Source organism: Quercus suber, unplaced genomic scaffold (assembly GCF_002906115.3).
Source record: "Quercus suber isolate HL8 unplaced genomic scaffold, Cork oak 2.0 scaffold_839, whole genome shotgun sequence".
Classification (NCBI taxonomy): Eukaryota; Viridiplantae; Streptophyta; class Magnoliopsida; order Fagales; family Fagaceae; genus Quercus; species Quercus suber.
This window is the reverse complement of record NW_027070269.1, coordinates 206,193-220,824: the sequence shown is the minus strand read 5'-3', so window position 1 is coordinate 220,824 and position 14,632 is coordinate 206,193. Positions and strand designations below refer to the sequence as shown.

Here is a 14,632-nt window from a genome sequence, read left to right as displayed (position 1 = left end):
TGATAATTTTTAACAAGGATCGGTTTGCTACTTTTGCTTGCCCGTTGGCCTATGGGTGGGAGGGTGAGGAGTAGTGATTCTTGATTCCGAGTTGTTCGCAAAATTCTCTAAAGGGTGTATTATCAAACTGTCGTCCGTTGTTGGACACTAACACCCTTGGTACTCCAAATCTGCATACAATGCTCTTCCAAACAAAGTTTTTGACATTTTGCTGTGTGATTTTCACTAAGGGTTCAGCTTCCACCCATTTAGTGAAATAATCTATCCCCACTACCTAAAACTTCATCTGCCTGGTTTCAGTTGGGAAGGGGCCTAAAATATCCAAACCCCATTGTGCAAAAGGCCAAAGGGCCATCATTGGGGTAAGGTATTCTGATGGTTGCCTAGGAATATTGCTGAAACGTTGGCATTGATCACATACCCTAACATACGCCTTAGCATCAGCTTGGATGGTTGGCCAATAGTACCCTGCACGGATGACCTTGTGGACGAGTGATCTGGCCCCCGAGTGGTTACCACACGCTCCTTCATAAACTTCTCTTAGTACATAATTCGCCTCGTCTGGGGCCAAACACCTCAGGTATGGTTGTAAAAAACCTCTTTTGTAGAGCACCTTGTCCATGAGGATGTACCTGGCCGATCTAACTCTGAGCTTTCTAGCTTCGTCCTTCCCTTCTGGAAGCCTTCCGTCCCTCAGGTATGATACTATCGGGGTCATCCAATTCTTCTCACCTTCTATTTGCAGCATTTCTAGGAGGTTTATGCTGGGCATGTATCGTATTTCATCAAACTTGTCCATTGCTTCATTGGCAGAGGCTTCCTTCGCTAGAGTGTTCACTTCCATGTTCTCTTCCCTTAGGATTTGTACAAAGTTAGCTTCCCTGAATTTCTTTACAAGGCGTAACACTTTCTTCAAATATTTTTTCATTCTATCTTCCTTGGCTTCACACATCCCATTTACTTGGCCTATGACCAATTTTGAGTCTCCCAAGACGAGTACTGAGTTCGCTTCTACAGATTTGGCCAACTCCAACCCTTTAAGAAGGACTTCATATTCTACTTCATTATTAGTTGTCTGGTATTGCAAGCGAACTTTGTACTTCAGCTTGTCTCCTTCTGGTGACTGCAAAACAACTCCTATACCTCCTGTATGCAGCGTAGATGATCCATCTACGTGGACGACCCATCTTTTACTATCTTCTTTCTCATCCAAGTCCTCATAACTTGGAGTGAATTCTGCAATGAAATCTGCCAGGGCTTGAGCTTTTATTGCATTCCTTGGTTGGTACTGAACATCAAACTCACTGAGCTCAACTGCCCATTGAATTAGTCGTCCTGCAGTTTCAAGTTTGTTCATTGCCTTCTTGAGTGGATGATCAGTCATGACATTGATGACATGACCTTGGAAGTAGTGTCTTAACTTCCTAGAGGTTGTTATTAGCGCGAAGGCTAACTTCTCTATCAATGGGTACCTTCCTTCTGCTCCTCTCAATGCCCGGCTAGTATAATACACAGGCTTCTATACCTTTTCTTCCTCCCTGATCAACGCTAAACTTACGACATGTAGGGACACTGCTAAGTATAAATATAGTTCTTCTCCTAGCACGGACGGACTTAGCAACGGGGTTGTGGTAAGATAGTGCTTTAGGTCCTGGAAGGCCCTTTGACACTCGTCCGTCCATTTAAATGCCTTCCTGAGAATTTTGAAAAAGGGTAAACACTTGTCAGTGGCTTTTGAGACAAACCTGTTCAGAGCTGCAACTCGTCCAGTTAGGGATTGGACTTCCTTGATGTTCTTCGGTGGTTCCATGTCTAATATGGCTTGGATCTTGTCTGGATTTGCCTCAATTCCTCTCTCTAAAACCATGAATCCTAGAAACTTTCCCGACGATACTTCAAATGCACATTTACTTGGGTTCAGCTTCATCTTGTATCGCCTAAGTGTTTCAAAGGTTTCCTGAAGGTCGTCCAAGTGGCTACCTTCATCTAAGCTCTTCACAAGCATGTCATCCACGTACACTTCTACATTTCGTCCTATCTGTGGACGAAACATGTGATTCACCAAACTTTGATAAGTTGCCCCTGCATTCTTCAGACCGAAAGGCATCACCTTGTAACAAAACAAACCTTGACTGGTAATAAAAGATGTCTTTTCCTGGTCTGCCTCGTCCATCTTTATCTGATTATATCCTGAGAAGGCGTCCATGAAGCTCAACAGTTGATGGCCGGCTGTAGAATCAACCAGTTGATCAATACATGGCAAAGGATAACTATCCTTAGGGCAAGCCTTGTTCAAGTCAGTAAAGTCGACGCACATCCTCCACTTGCCATTTGCCTTCTTTACCATCACTACATTTGCTAACCAATCCGGGTAATAGACTTCCCGGATAAACTGTGCTGTGGTTAGTTTCTGAACCTCTTCCTTGATAGCCTTCTCTCGTTCAGGGGCAAACACCCTCTTCTTTTGACGAATAGGCTTTGAAGAGGGGGACACGTTCAGTCGGTGAGTAATTACACTTGGATCAATGCCAGGCATGTCGTCATGATTCCATGCAAAAACATCGGCATTCTTCTTTAGAAACTGGATGAGGTCTTCCTCCGCCTTCTCCTTCATACTTGTTCCAATTCTAGTAAATTTCTTACTATCATTTTCTCGCAATAAAACATCTTCCAATACTTCAGTCGGTTCTGCAATAACTTTCCTTTCTTCTATAATCATAGCCTGCATTTGCTCGTCCACAGCCAACATGGCTAGGTAACACTCTCTGGCTGCCAACTGATCTCCTTGTGCTTGCCCAATCCCGCACTCCATAGGGAATTTAACTGACAGATGATAGGTAGATGTTACCGCCTTCCAATTGTTCAAGGTTGGTCTTCCAATGATAGCATTGTAAAAGGATGAACAATCCACCACAAGGAAATTTACTTCCTTAGTTATCTGCTGCGGGTACGACCCTACTACTATAGGCAAGGTAATGGTACCTACGGGCTGCATTTTCATTCCTCCAAATCCTGTCAGTGGCGAACATGCTGGACGAAGCTGATCTTGTTCAATCCTCATTTGCTGGAAGGCAGGATAATACAATATATCTGTTGAGCTTCCGTTATCCACCAACACCCTCCTAGTTCTGTAATCTGCTATGAGTAGGGTAATGACGATTGCATCATCGTGTGGATGATGGATCCTTTTAGCTTCTTCGTCCTAAAAGAGATGGTTGGCTCGTCTGTTTCCATCGTCCTTGGGGGTCGTCTAGAGAGTTGGACGTTCTGCACCGCTTTGAGGTACGTCTTCTTCGCCTTGGAGGATTGTCCTGTCGACGTCCCACCAATGATAACTCTTATTTCTCCTAGTGGGGGCCGTGATGACTCTTCCATCTTTGCTTTCAATTTTTCATCTTTATGATTCCTTCCAATGAAATGCCTCAACTTTCCTTGTCTAATGAGATTCTCAATCTGCTGCTTCAAGTCATAACACTCGTCCGTGTCATGCCTATGATCCCTATGGAAGCGACAATATTTATTCTTATTGCGCTTGTTAGGATCTCCTTTCATCTTCTCTGGCCACTTCAAGGAAGGATCATCCTTGATTTGCATGAGCACCTGATCGAGAGGGGCATTCAAGGGTGTATAATTCTGACTCCTTACTGACGGACCTGCCTTCCTGTTATCCCTGTCTCGATCCTTCTTATCTTCCATTCATCCCTTCTTTGGATGAGATCCTTGATCAGAGTGGCATGGGGGATTGACCTCCATCCTCTAAGCCCTCTTCCTCTTCTTAGCTATGATGGCGTCTTCTGCATTCATAAAGTTTTGGGCTGAATGGATGAGTTCAACCATGGATTGGGGCTCTTTTTCATACAACTTGTGAATAAATAAGTTAGAGTTAACCCTATTGTGGAAGGCTGCCAATAGGAGCTTGTCATCCACCTCGTCTTCTGTCAAGGCTTCCCTATTGAAGCGCGTGATGAAGGAACGCAGGCTTTCATTCTCTCCTTGCTCTATGGTCAACAAACTGGGCGAGGAATGTTTGTGTCTTTGTCCCCCAATGAAATTATTGACAAATAATTTGCTTAACTCCTCAAAAGAATTTACAGAATTCGGGGGTATTTTGCTGAACCATACTCGCGCTGGTCCCTTAAGGGTGGTAGGGAAGGCTCTGCACATGATCTCATTCGGGACCCCTTGGAGATGCATTGTAGTCTTGAAAGTAGTGATATGATCGAAGGGATCACGTGCTCCGTCGTATGAGTCCAGGGAAGGCATTTTGAATTTAGACGGCAAGGGATGCCCATTGATGGAAGTAGTGAAAGGGGAGTCTGTTCGGTGAACTAAATCCTCTACGGGATTTGCCCTTCTCATGTTCTCCTTCATCTCATCCATAAGCTTCCTCATCTGATCCATTTCCTTCTCCAGATGTGGCACCTTCGCGAAGTGGTGCCTCTTGACCGAATCTCGGGCTCAGCATTTCCTGCTCCATCTTCTTGACTAGGGCTGTCCATCCAATCCGACGACCCGACTCACCCGAAGTTTCCGACCGTACCCGACCGGAAAACCGGCCGACCCGATCAAGTCACCGGTCGGCCGCGGGTCATTTGTTCCAGAAACCGATTCCGGCGGATCGGTCTCGGTTTTCCTCCCCAAAACCCGAAAAAACCCGATCCGACCGATGTACTAACAATTTCTGGCAAAAAATTTCCAGATTTCGGCAGAAATTTCCAGAATCCGGCGACTTTTTCCAGAATCCGGCGACTTTATGCAGATTCCGACGTCAAATTTCCAGATTCCGGCCTCAAATTTCCAGATTCCGACTTCAAATTTTCATATTTCGGCCACTTGTCGAGTAGATCTAGTGATATTTCGTCCAAATCTAGTGAAATTTCACCGGATCTAGCGAGATCTCACCAGATCCGGTAAGATCTCCGCCGGATTTGGCCCTTTTTCGCCTGAAATCAACCATTTTGGCCAGACTTTTCACCGTGAACGGTTCCGACCGAACCGACCGTGTTTCCGGCGCAAAACCGACCACACCGATCCGACTCCGTCGCCGGTCGGCGGCGGGTCAGGATTTCCTCAACCCGATTCTATCGGGTCGGTCTCGGGTTGGGCACAAACCCGACCCGAACCGACCCGTGAACACCCCTATTCTTGACTCTGGGATTGTCTCTCAGCATGCCCTTCTCGGCGCTGCCTTTCTATCTCCCTAGTCAACTCTTGATTCTGGCGGGTTAATTCCGCCATCACGGCCGCCATGGATTGTATGTGTTGGATGGAAGGCGACTGCGTGACAGGCGCTGATTGGTTATTTCGGTGGGGATGGCTAGAAGCATCCCTACTCTCTTGATAGCCTGGGCTAGTAGCCCTCGATCTAGTCCGAACCATTCGACTTTTTGTCCCAGAAAAAGCAAATCTCAAATCGATTCATGCTTTCCCACAGACGGCGCCAACTGATGATGTATGGAATCAGTTAGTTGAACACTTCGGCTTTGGTGGACTACGGCGTTAGCGAAGGCCTATAAAGAGAGAAAACAGTCAAAGGGTGACCGAGGCGAACCGGCCAAACACCCTCCGATGATAAAGTTAGTTTAGTTTTTTTTTTTTTTTTTTTTTTTTTCTAATGGAGTTCCAACTTTATTCAATGTAAAATCTCAGGAAATTCATACCTTTGCATGGTTAAGACCGGTCCTTATATAGGGTATTCTAGGGCGGTTACTATTTCAATAACTTCCCCCAGAATCTTGGAATCCGGATATAACCTCCTTAACGGCTATAAAAATCATAACCATCGTTGGAAGTTACATATATGGGAGGGATTGGTGGCGATGAACACGGGTTGATGAACCGCTCCAAAATTTACTAAGTTTTGCGTAGTCGTCCCTGCGCTCTGCGCATGGATGACTCTTTGTCGCGCCGTTGTGTAATCGTTCATGCACCTTACACATGGACGATTTCTTTCGACTTGATTCCCTGAAGTTTAATCAATTGCCCAACATCCCAAGGACGAGATATCTGGACGAATAGGAGATGGCTTGGTTGTTTGGCTAACCGTTTACCATGGACGACCCATCTGGACGAACCATAGATGTGATTTTTTGTTATCCATCAATATTAAAACAAGTCAATTAAAAATGCAATCATGTAGCCAAAAGCATCCAAGGGTCAAGATCAATAAAGGCTCCGTTTTTGAAGTATTAAATATGTAAAAAAAAAAAAAAAAACTTGTAAGAATAAAAAAGGGAAGAATCAAATTTGTTCAAACCAAAATTGGAAAAATCATAATATTGAAACATCCGACACTGTTATAGTATTTTTGCATAAATTCTTGCACAAATGTCCGATTAACCTTTTTTTTTTTTTTTTTTTTTTTTTTTTTTTTTTTGAGAAGCAAATGTCCGATTAACCTGATTCTTACTTCTAGAGAAAGAAGATTTGAAGCTTTAAAAATTTGCAGTTTATCCCAAATTCATAAAAAATAGTTTTGGAGGCCAAATGTAGGCTGGAATCTGATAGTGAAAAAAAACTCCGAAAATAAGGAGATTCACTTCCTAAATTTGAGGAATTTTCTTCTTTTTCTTTGGAGGAGGCTTAAGTTATAGAGGAGTAAAAACCCTAGAATCTTAATCTTTTTTTTTTTTTTGGCACAACTATGTGTGGCTAAATCACTAGATATTTTGTCATATGTTCTTAAGATTATCTATGTGCTTTTTGTAGATTGATGATTGAATTTTCAGATTGATTTAATATTTGGAATCATTGCATGTTAACAAGTTTTTAAACTTTAATATTATTTTTATATATATTGAATGTTTGAACTCCTTGATTCAATATGATTTGAGAATATATTGAATACTTAATCTTCCTTGTAACGTCTCAACTTAATTTTTTGCTCAATCACTCATATTCAATTTACTTTACATGCTATTGGAGTATTTTTGTTGTTTTCTCTTCCAATTAGACAAGTTGGCTCTCTACCCTAACTAAGTTAAATATAATTTAAGTTCATATGATAAAATATTTGAAAGATCTTTGAATCCCTAATGTTTTCCTCCACTAGTTTCTCTCAAATTTTCTATTTTATTTTTCATTGTAGTTTCAATATTATCTTGCTCAAGGTGGAAAAACAACAAACAACAATTTTTATTTTCTAGTTAATAATAGAGGCTTTTACATTAGTGTCAATCATTCCTTGTGGATTGACTTCTGACTTACTAAGATGTTATTACATGTCAATCATTCCCTGTGGAGTCCAAATCTTCTGTCCCATTTTTTCTGCTTCACTCTATACTCCACTAATAAATACTTATTACGTGTTCACCTAATTAATTAAATACTACTATTCACGCCAAGGAGCACAGTTTGGGAAGGTTCATCAATTTCGTAGAGCACTTATTAAAAACTTCAACAAAACTTTTAAGGCAATTTGTTCCAATTTGTCTGCAGTTACTGATTTAATTGTGTACATACGTTTGGCAACGTAACCATACAAAACGTCTTTATAGAATAGAATTGTTGCAATTTATTGTTGAGTTACATTTCCCTTATACAGGACTTTTTGATAATTTTTCAACTATGGTTGATGATGAGAATATCTAAGGGGATAATGAGTACCATAATGACCAACCTGTCTAATCCCTTAGGTATTATTTGCAACATACCAGAACCAATACACCTTCGTGTGTGGTGTTCCCTGATGTTGTGAGGATATGACATCGAGTGTGATCCAATTAATCCCTAAGTTTCATGGGCTTGATTCTGAAAGCCAGTATTTGCACCTCAATGAATTTGATGAGGTATGTGCTACATTGCAATATTACAATATTACCGATGACATTGTGAGGCTCAAACTGTTTACCTTTCATTGATGGAGAAAGCCAAATCTTGATCTTTTTGCTGATGATGCTCAAGTTTAAGAGACCACAAATACAAGTGAAAGGGCTAAATCTGGACCTAGTTCCATAGGAGGTTTATATCACCTCAAGGAAGAGGACGATTTAAATCCTGGAATTTCCATATTGACCTAAAAGTTAGAGGCCGTAAAGCTGGGAAAACTAGTGAGACCAAGACTCTTGGACCTATTGAGAGCAGTTGTTTGATAAATCATTAATAAATAAAAATATTAGTCATATTAAATATAACAATCATTGCAATCTATTGTCTTTCTTCTTCTTATTCTTCAAAGTAAACTACAATTATTACATCATATGGCTCTTAGGTTTGTCATTCTTAGCATTAGTGCATACATTTTGCGTTTGGCACTTTTATTCTTATGCATGAAGTGCAAAAAAACTCTTAAATAGTCCCATCTAGGAAATTTTGTGCTTAAAACACCTATGATTGGATGATGTGGGCTGTCACATAAAAGGATTCTAAAGAAACTAAAACATAAGTATTAAGGAGATTTAGGTTTGGATGCTAGCCAATAAACTCTGTTCCCCTAAGAACATTTCATTTTCCAAACTTAAGATAATTTGCTTCCATTGGTCTACATGTTAAAAGTCTTCATAAAATAAGGCAAAAATAAGAAAATAAAGTAGATCAATGGTATAATGAAATGAAACAAGTAAGATGTTTCAATATTGGTTAAGCTAGACATAGATCAACATATTTAACAAATATTGAACAAAGGTGTACTTATACAAGAAGTCCATGTTTGTTGGCTTTATTCAGTAACAAATTTGTATTTATTTATTTACTTTTTAGTGTATCTTTCTAGGATTTAATTGTATTTGGGTTCAAAGTTCTTGAGCCTCATATGTTGTTTGGAAAGTTGCACATTGGGTCCTTGGTGATGTGACTCGTTTGTGATTGTATATTTAGAGTGGGTGTGTGTGTGTGTGTGTGTGTGTGTGAGATAGAGTCCTTTTTTCTTATTTTATTTTAGGAGTCACCACCAATCATTTGTTTTGTGTCAGGTGTGATTGGTCACCTAAATGTCTAATTTATTTTAAGTTACCTAATTAGTTAAACCAAATTTTAAAGGCTCATTAATTAAGGTAAACCAAAAGTTTTTGAATCAAAGATCTAATACTCAGAAGTTTGGTTACGTGTGGGGAAGGTGTTAAGCACTCTACAACGCCTATCCAAAGATAGTACCTCATTTTAATTTATTCTCAACATTAACTTTTTACAAAGAAATGGAATACTTGGCATTTTGATTTATTTTTAAAAAGGTTTTTGCAGACAATATACATATATACATGTGAGTAAATAGTTACATATAATATTCATGTGAATAATAGCTCCATCAAATTATACAAACAAAACATGTAAAATATATACATAAGTAATATAGGGTTAGGATTTGTGGCCCAAACCCAAAAACAATGAATTTGTAGAGCGTGGGTGATAGAGCTAGGTTAACTATGGAGCTAACAACGATTGATCACAGCATACAAGTATAAACTAGCATCAAAGTACATATAAAAACCAAGTAAGATCAAGTCCGAAGAGACTTCTGATAAATTGAATATCGGTTACAATTCTTTTTTGTTATCTTTTGACCTCCTCTCTCATTAGGAACCCTTCTTCTTTATATATCCTCCTCCACTACCAACTCCATCGTCCACTTATTCTCCATCCAGCTTCCTACTTGAGTGAATGTCATATCATGTATCTCGCTTAGCTTTTGTGAATGACGGTAGCTGAAGTTGTACTGTTCAGAGGTCTTCTCCACATAAATGCGGCCAGAAAAGTTGCTGCAGTGCATTTAATATGGTGGTGGCAGCTTTTCCTTTTAGATATTTCTCTGTTCCTCTTATCTTCAGGCGTGTCTAAAGTTTATCCAAATTGCTGAAGTCACTAGTAAATTCATTTGGACCCCCTAGATATTTACATGACCCCAAAATCCTTTCATCCGAGGATGATCGTCTCTTCAGAACACTGATGCTCTTTTCGGACAGAGTTTATTCGTCCCCATGTATCCTTCTTTTACGCGAAATATCCCTCGACAATTTTATCCTCCTCGGACATACACTAATCTTCACCTTGGGCATTAGGCCCACTACGTATGGCTGGGCTTTACCCCCCCATAATAGCCCCTCAAAATTTTAATTTTTCCTTCGCCTTCGAAGAGAAAAAATGAGATTTTGATTTGCTACAAAATAAAAATAAAAAATGCACAAATATCTTTATTCGCACATGTAGTAGCATGGATTTGCGCGCTTCATAATTGTTGCTGCCGTTTCAAGGTTTCCAAAGCGCCATTAATGACTCCAGGCGGTGTTATGTCTTTGCCATCTAATGGTGGACTACTGATCCAACGAACGTAATCCTTCCTCGAAATTTGGGCGGGATAACTCCTTTTCCCTTGCTTGTCTCCATATAAAGCCCTAGAGGAGGTTTTTTCTCCCTTACTTTACATACTTTCATACTTTCCAGCGAACAGAAGCATTCAAATCAACCAGACTCTCCGATCATCAAATCCAAAATTTCCAAGCATCTCCACAAGCTCAGATATCATTTTCCGATCCGGTTCGTGTAAGTCCTCATATATTTGTCTTTATTCCTCTCTTCGGACACTTTTTTTGTCCTTCGAGTAGTCACCCCCTAGTCATCGCGTTTAGAGTTCCTCCTATCTCGTTTGTTTAGGATGGATAAGTATCAATATCTTGTGGATAGTCCCGCTCAGATGGAGAAGTTTAGAGCCACATACCGCATTCTTGAAGACGTGGGTTTGAGATATAGCCCCCCAAAAAAAGTTCTAACAGATTGGAAAGAGGGTGAAGTGATAATCCCCATCATCGCCTTCTTGGAAGGAGGAATGACGATTCCTATGGGCCCTATCACCACTAACTACCTTCGAAACCATAGGCTTAGCCCCGAGCAGTGTGCACCCAACGTTTTTAGGATATTAGGGGCCGTTAATGATCTGAACCACCATCTGGACTTGGGACTCACCTGGCTAGACGTGGTGCATATGTACGAGTGCCACAGTCAGAAAGGAGCGGGATATTATTTGAAATCCCGATCCGACGCTGTTAGGCTCGTCTCCTGCCTTCCTTAGTTTAACAAGGGAATGAAAGACGATTATCTGATCATCTCAGGTGCGTGGCACAACGGTTTTCACTGCCCAACCACGCCAGGAGAACCAGGTAAGGGCATCTTAGATTTAGGCTTGCTAATATTAGATTTAGGATTGACTTTCATTGTAACTTAGTCTTCTCGGTCTTATTGTTGCCAACTTTCTGATCAAGTTTTCCTATGATGTTGACAGATAAAAGGAACGTTACTCCTTGGCTGAGCCTTACCAACATTGCCGCGCTCAACTATTTGTTGTGATCAGAGATTTTTGTAAGTGAAGACAGGCAACTTCGATTGGTTCCCTTTATTCTTGGGTACAATTCCAAACCATCCGATTTACAGCCGGTCGGGAACGCAATAAGGCAAGGAGGCTATCGCCTCAACTGAATCGACGTTGGTTAGAAGGATTTTTTGGCCCTATTTGATCTCCCTCCAGTGCCACACCCAAACCCTCAGGGCGTACTACTGCTCGTCCAGCCAGTTCAGCAAATCCCTCTTGAGCTGGTGGTTGTAGGAGAAAAGGTTGGCTCTTCAACCTCCTCATTAGAGGAGAAGATAGATAAATTTAAATTCAAGGGAGAAGCTTCAGGAGGGGTTCAGGTGATACCATCCTCCGAGTTCAAAGAGGATATTGATAGGCAGTCTAATGTCCATCCTCCTATCCTGATAACTGTTCTTCCGGAAGACTCTTCAGAAGGAGAAGATATGTCAGACTTGAAAGTACTAATGAGGAATAGGGGTAAGAAGGCCGAGCCGAAAGGCATTGGGACTTCCCAACCAGTGTTGAGTTTGCCTCCACCACCACCTTAGGTTCCTGATCTCGGCTTAAAGCCAGTACCGGACCTGAAAAAGAAGAGGCCTTTCAAACCTGAGGAGAGGAAGGTGATGGTGCCACCAAAGACAACAAAGCAACAGAAGGTGGTGAGGGACCACCGGAGCAAAAGGGCCTCATCCACAGAGAGTCGGGAGGAACCTCTTATTGCTGATGTGCGCCGAGGGCAACGCACATAGTCTCCCAAGTTAAAGCTGGATAGCACTCCTATTTCTTGGGAGACCTCCCTCAGAAACTACGATGGGGGAAAAGCAGGGATAGTAGCTAAAGCCTTGGAGCAACCATTGCTCCTCCCCCGAGACATGGAGTCATACAGGCGCTTTAGCCAGTATGAACTCTTCATGTCCCTGAAGAGGGACCTGGCCATGGTAAGTGAGTTTATCCAGCTCTTCGGTTGGCATGTTAATTTTTTGCTTATTTTACACTAACGCTTTTACTTCACTGTGCAGATTACCCAGCAAGTCTTCATGGTTGAAGAGTGGAACAAAAAGGCCTACGTCGAAGCCCAAGCAGAGGCCCACTCTCGGTCAGAGGCAGAGAAAACCCTAGGCAGCTTGAAAGAGGAGTTTTCTCAAATCTCTAAGCAGCTCAAAGAGGTAACCCACGAGAGGAACAGCCTCAAAACTGGCCTACAAAATGCTGAAAGTCAGGCCGCAGCCCAATGCAAGTTGCTGAATGAGGCTCAGACCAATTTGGCAGCTGAGAAAGCACTTATGAAGGATCTTCGCGCCGACCTCCAAAAGGCTAAAAAGGTTGCCAAGCTAGCTCAGAGGAATGCTCAGCTAGCCAAGGAGGCGACCGAGGCCGAAAAGAAAGCAGCATACCAACTGGGAGTGGAGGTGACCGAAAAAGGTCTTACTGAGCAGTTTGCCTCGGTCAGCCGGGAATACTGCGATATAACATGGGGCAAGGCGCTGGATGCTGCTGGGGTGTCTGCTGACTCGGAACTGAGGCTGCCTAGCAGCATTTATTAGGACCTAGACATCCGAGAGCTCCCAGAGTCTGATCCCTCTCCTCCAACACAACTCCCAGAGGCTTCGGAGCAATCCCTGGTCAGCCAAGCTCCTCCAACCACCATTGAGCCTTCCAAGGATTCTGGTCAGCCAGGTGATTAGAGCACCCTAGCTGAGCCACCTAAGGATAAGGGCGAGGGCTTGGAAAAAGAGAAAACATCCTCAAAGCCTAAGGACCAGGCCCCAGAAGCTGCTGCTACTCGGACAAGCCAGGCTGCTAATCCTGTGGTCTCTCAAGCAGATACTTAGATACTTAGATTTTTGTTGTTTTTTTTTTTTACTATTTTCTTCTTCTTGTTTTCCTTCTATGTAAGGGATTGTAAACTATCCTCTTTTAATCAATGAAACAGTTTCTCTTTTACTTTTGGTGTATTTGTTGCATACCATATAACTTACTTTTGCTACAAGTAACTGCACTTTGTAATTATGGTAATGTAGGTAAACATAATCACCAAATCTTGCTAATAATGCACATAACTAAGATTGGCATTGAAAAGAACAATTTGTATAAGAACTACTACTAAATACTGAATACGACAAGTGTTATAACAACTTCAAAGGTCTTTTCGAACATGCATAAAGAAGGCTGACATAAGTTAGAGTTAATTTAAATACATTCGAGGATGTCAGGCAAGACTCATTCCAGAGTTAAACCTCACTAGTAATAACAACACAATGGTGTTAACTAACCTATACTATCTGATCCAAATATTACACGCATGTAAAGGAGTGTTAACTAATTGAAATCATCTGGTCCGAAGACTGCAGGCATGATTGGATTTAAGTTTAAACACTTAGAGAACCGATAAGGAGTGTTAACTAACTTAAATCATCTGGTCCGAAGACTACAGGTATGATTGGATTTAAGTTTAAACACTTAGAGCACCGATAAGGAGTGTTAACTAATCTAAATCATCTAGTCCGAGGACTACAGGCATGATTGGATTTAAGTTTAAACACTTAGAGCACCGATAAGGAGTGTTAACTAACCCAAATCATCTGGTTCGAGGACTACAGGCATGATTGGATTTAAGTTTAAACACTTAGAGAATCAATAAGGAATGTTAACTAACCCAAATCATCTGGTCCGAGGGCTACAGGTATGATTAGATTTAAGTTTAAACACTTAGAGAACCGATAAGGAGTACAAATTGTCATAGTGGTTAAAGAGAAGATTCAATTAATAATAGTACCTTTTGAGGTTATTTACATTCCAAGGGCGCGGTATTACATGACTATCTAAGTTCTTTAGGAAATATGCCTCAATGCCAGCCCCTGAAGTGATACGATATGGCCCTTCCCATTTGGGTCCTAGCTTCCCCCATGTTGGGTTTTTCGCAGTGCCCACAACTTTCTTAAGTACTAAATCACCAGGTTCTAGGGGCCTTAACTTTACCTTGGCATCATAGCCTTGCCTGAGTTTTTGTTGGTAATGCGCCAATCAAACCATTGCATTTTCTCTTTTTTCTTCAATCAAATCCAAACTCCTTTCTAGAAGTTTATCATTGCTAGTTGGACTGAACGAACTGGTTTTTAGAGTTGGGAATCCAGTTTCCAGATGGATGATAGCTTCAGCTCCATAAGTCATCGAGAAAGGGGTTTCTTTAATAGATCTGCAAGGCGTAGTTCTGTAAGCTCAAAGTACGTGTGGCAACTCTTCCACCCACTTACCCTTCGCATCTTCTAATCTCTTCTTCAATCCATTAACTATGACTTTGTTAACTGCTTCTACTTGTCCGTTCCCCTGGGGATACGCAGGGGTGGAGTATTT

At 41.5% G+C, this 14,632-nt stretch overlaps 1 protein-coding gene across 1 annotated transcript; it reads right to left on the bottom strand.

The window, feature by feature from the left end:
- Positions 1-274: 274 nt before the first annotated feature.
- On the bottom strand, positions 275-1,384 carry LOC136065055 (uncharacterized). Its single transcript, XM_065767718.1, has one exon. The coding sequence runs from the start codon at positions 1,382-1,384 to the stop codon at positions 275-277; it is 1,110 nt and encodes a 369-aa protein (XP_065623790.1).
- Positions 1,385-14,632: the final 13,248 nt, after the last annotated feature.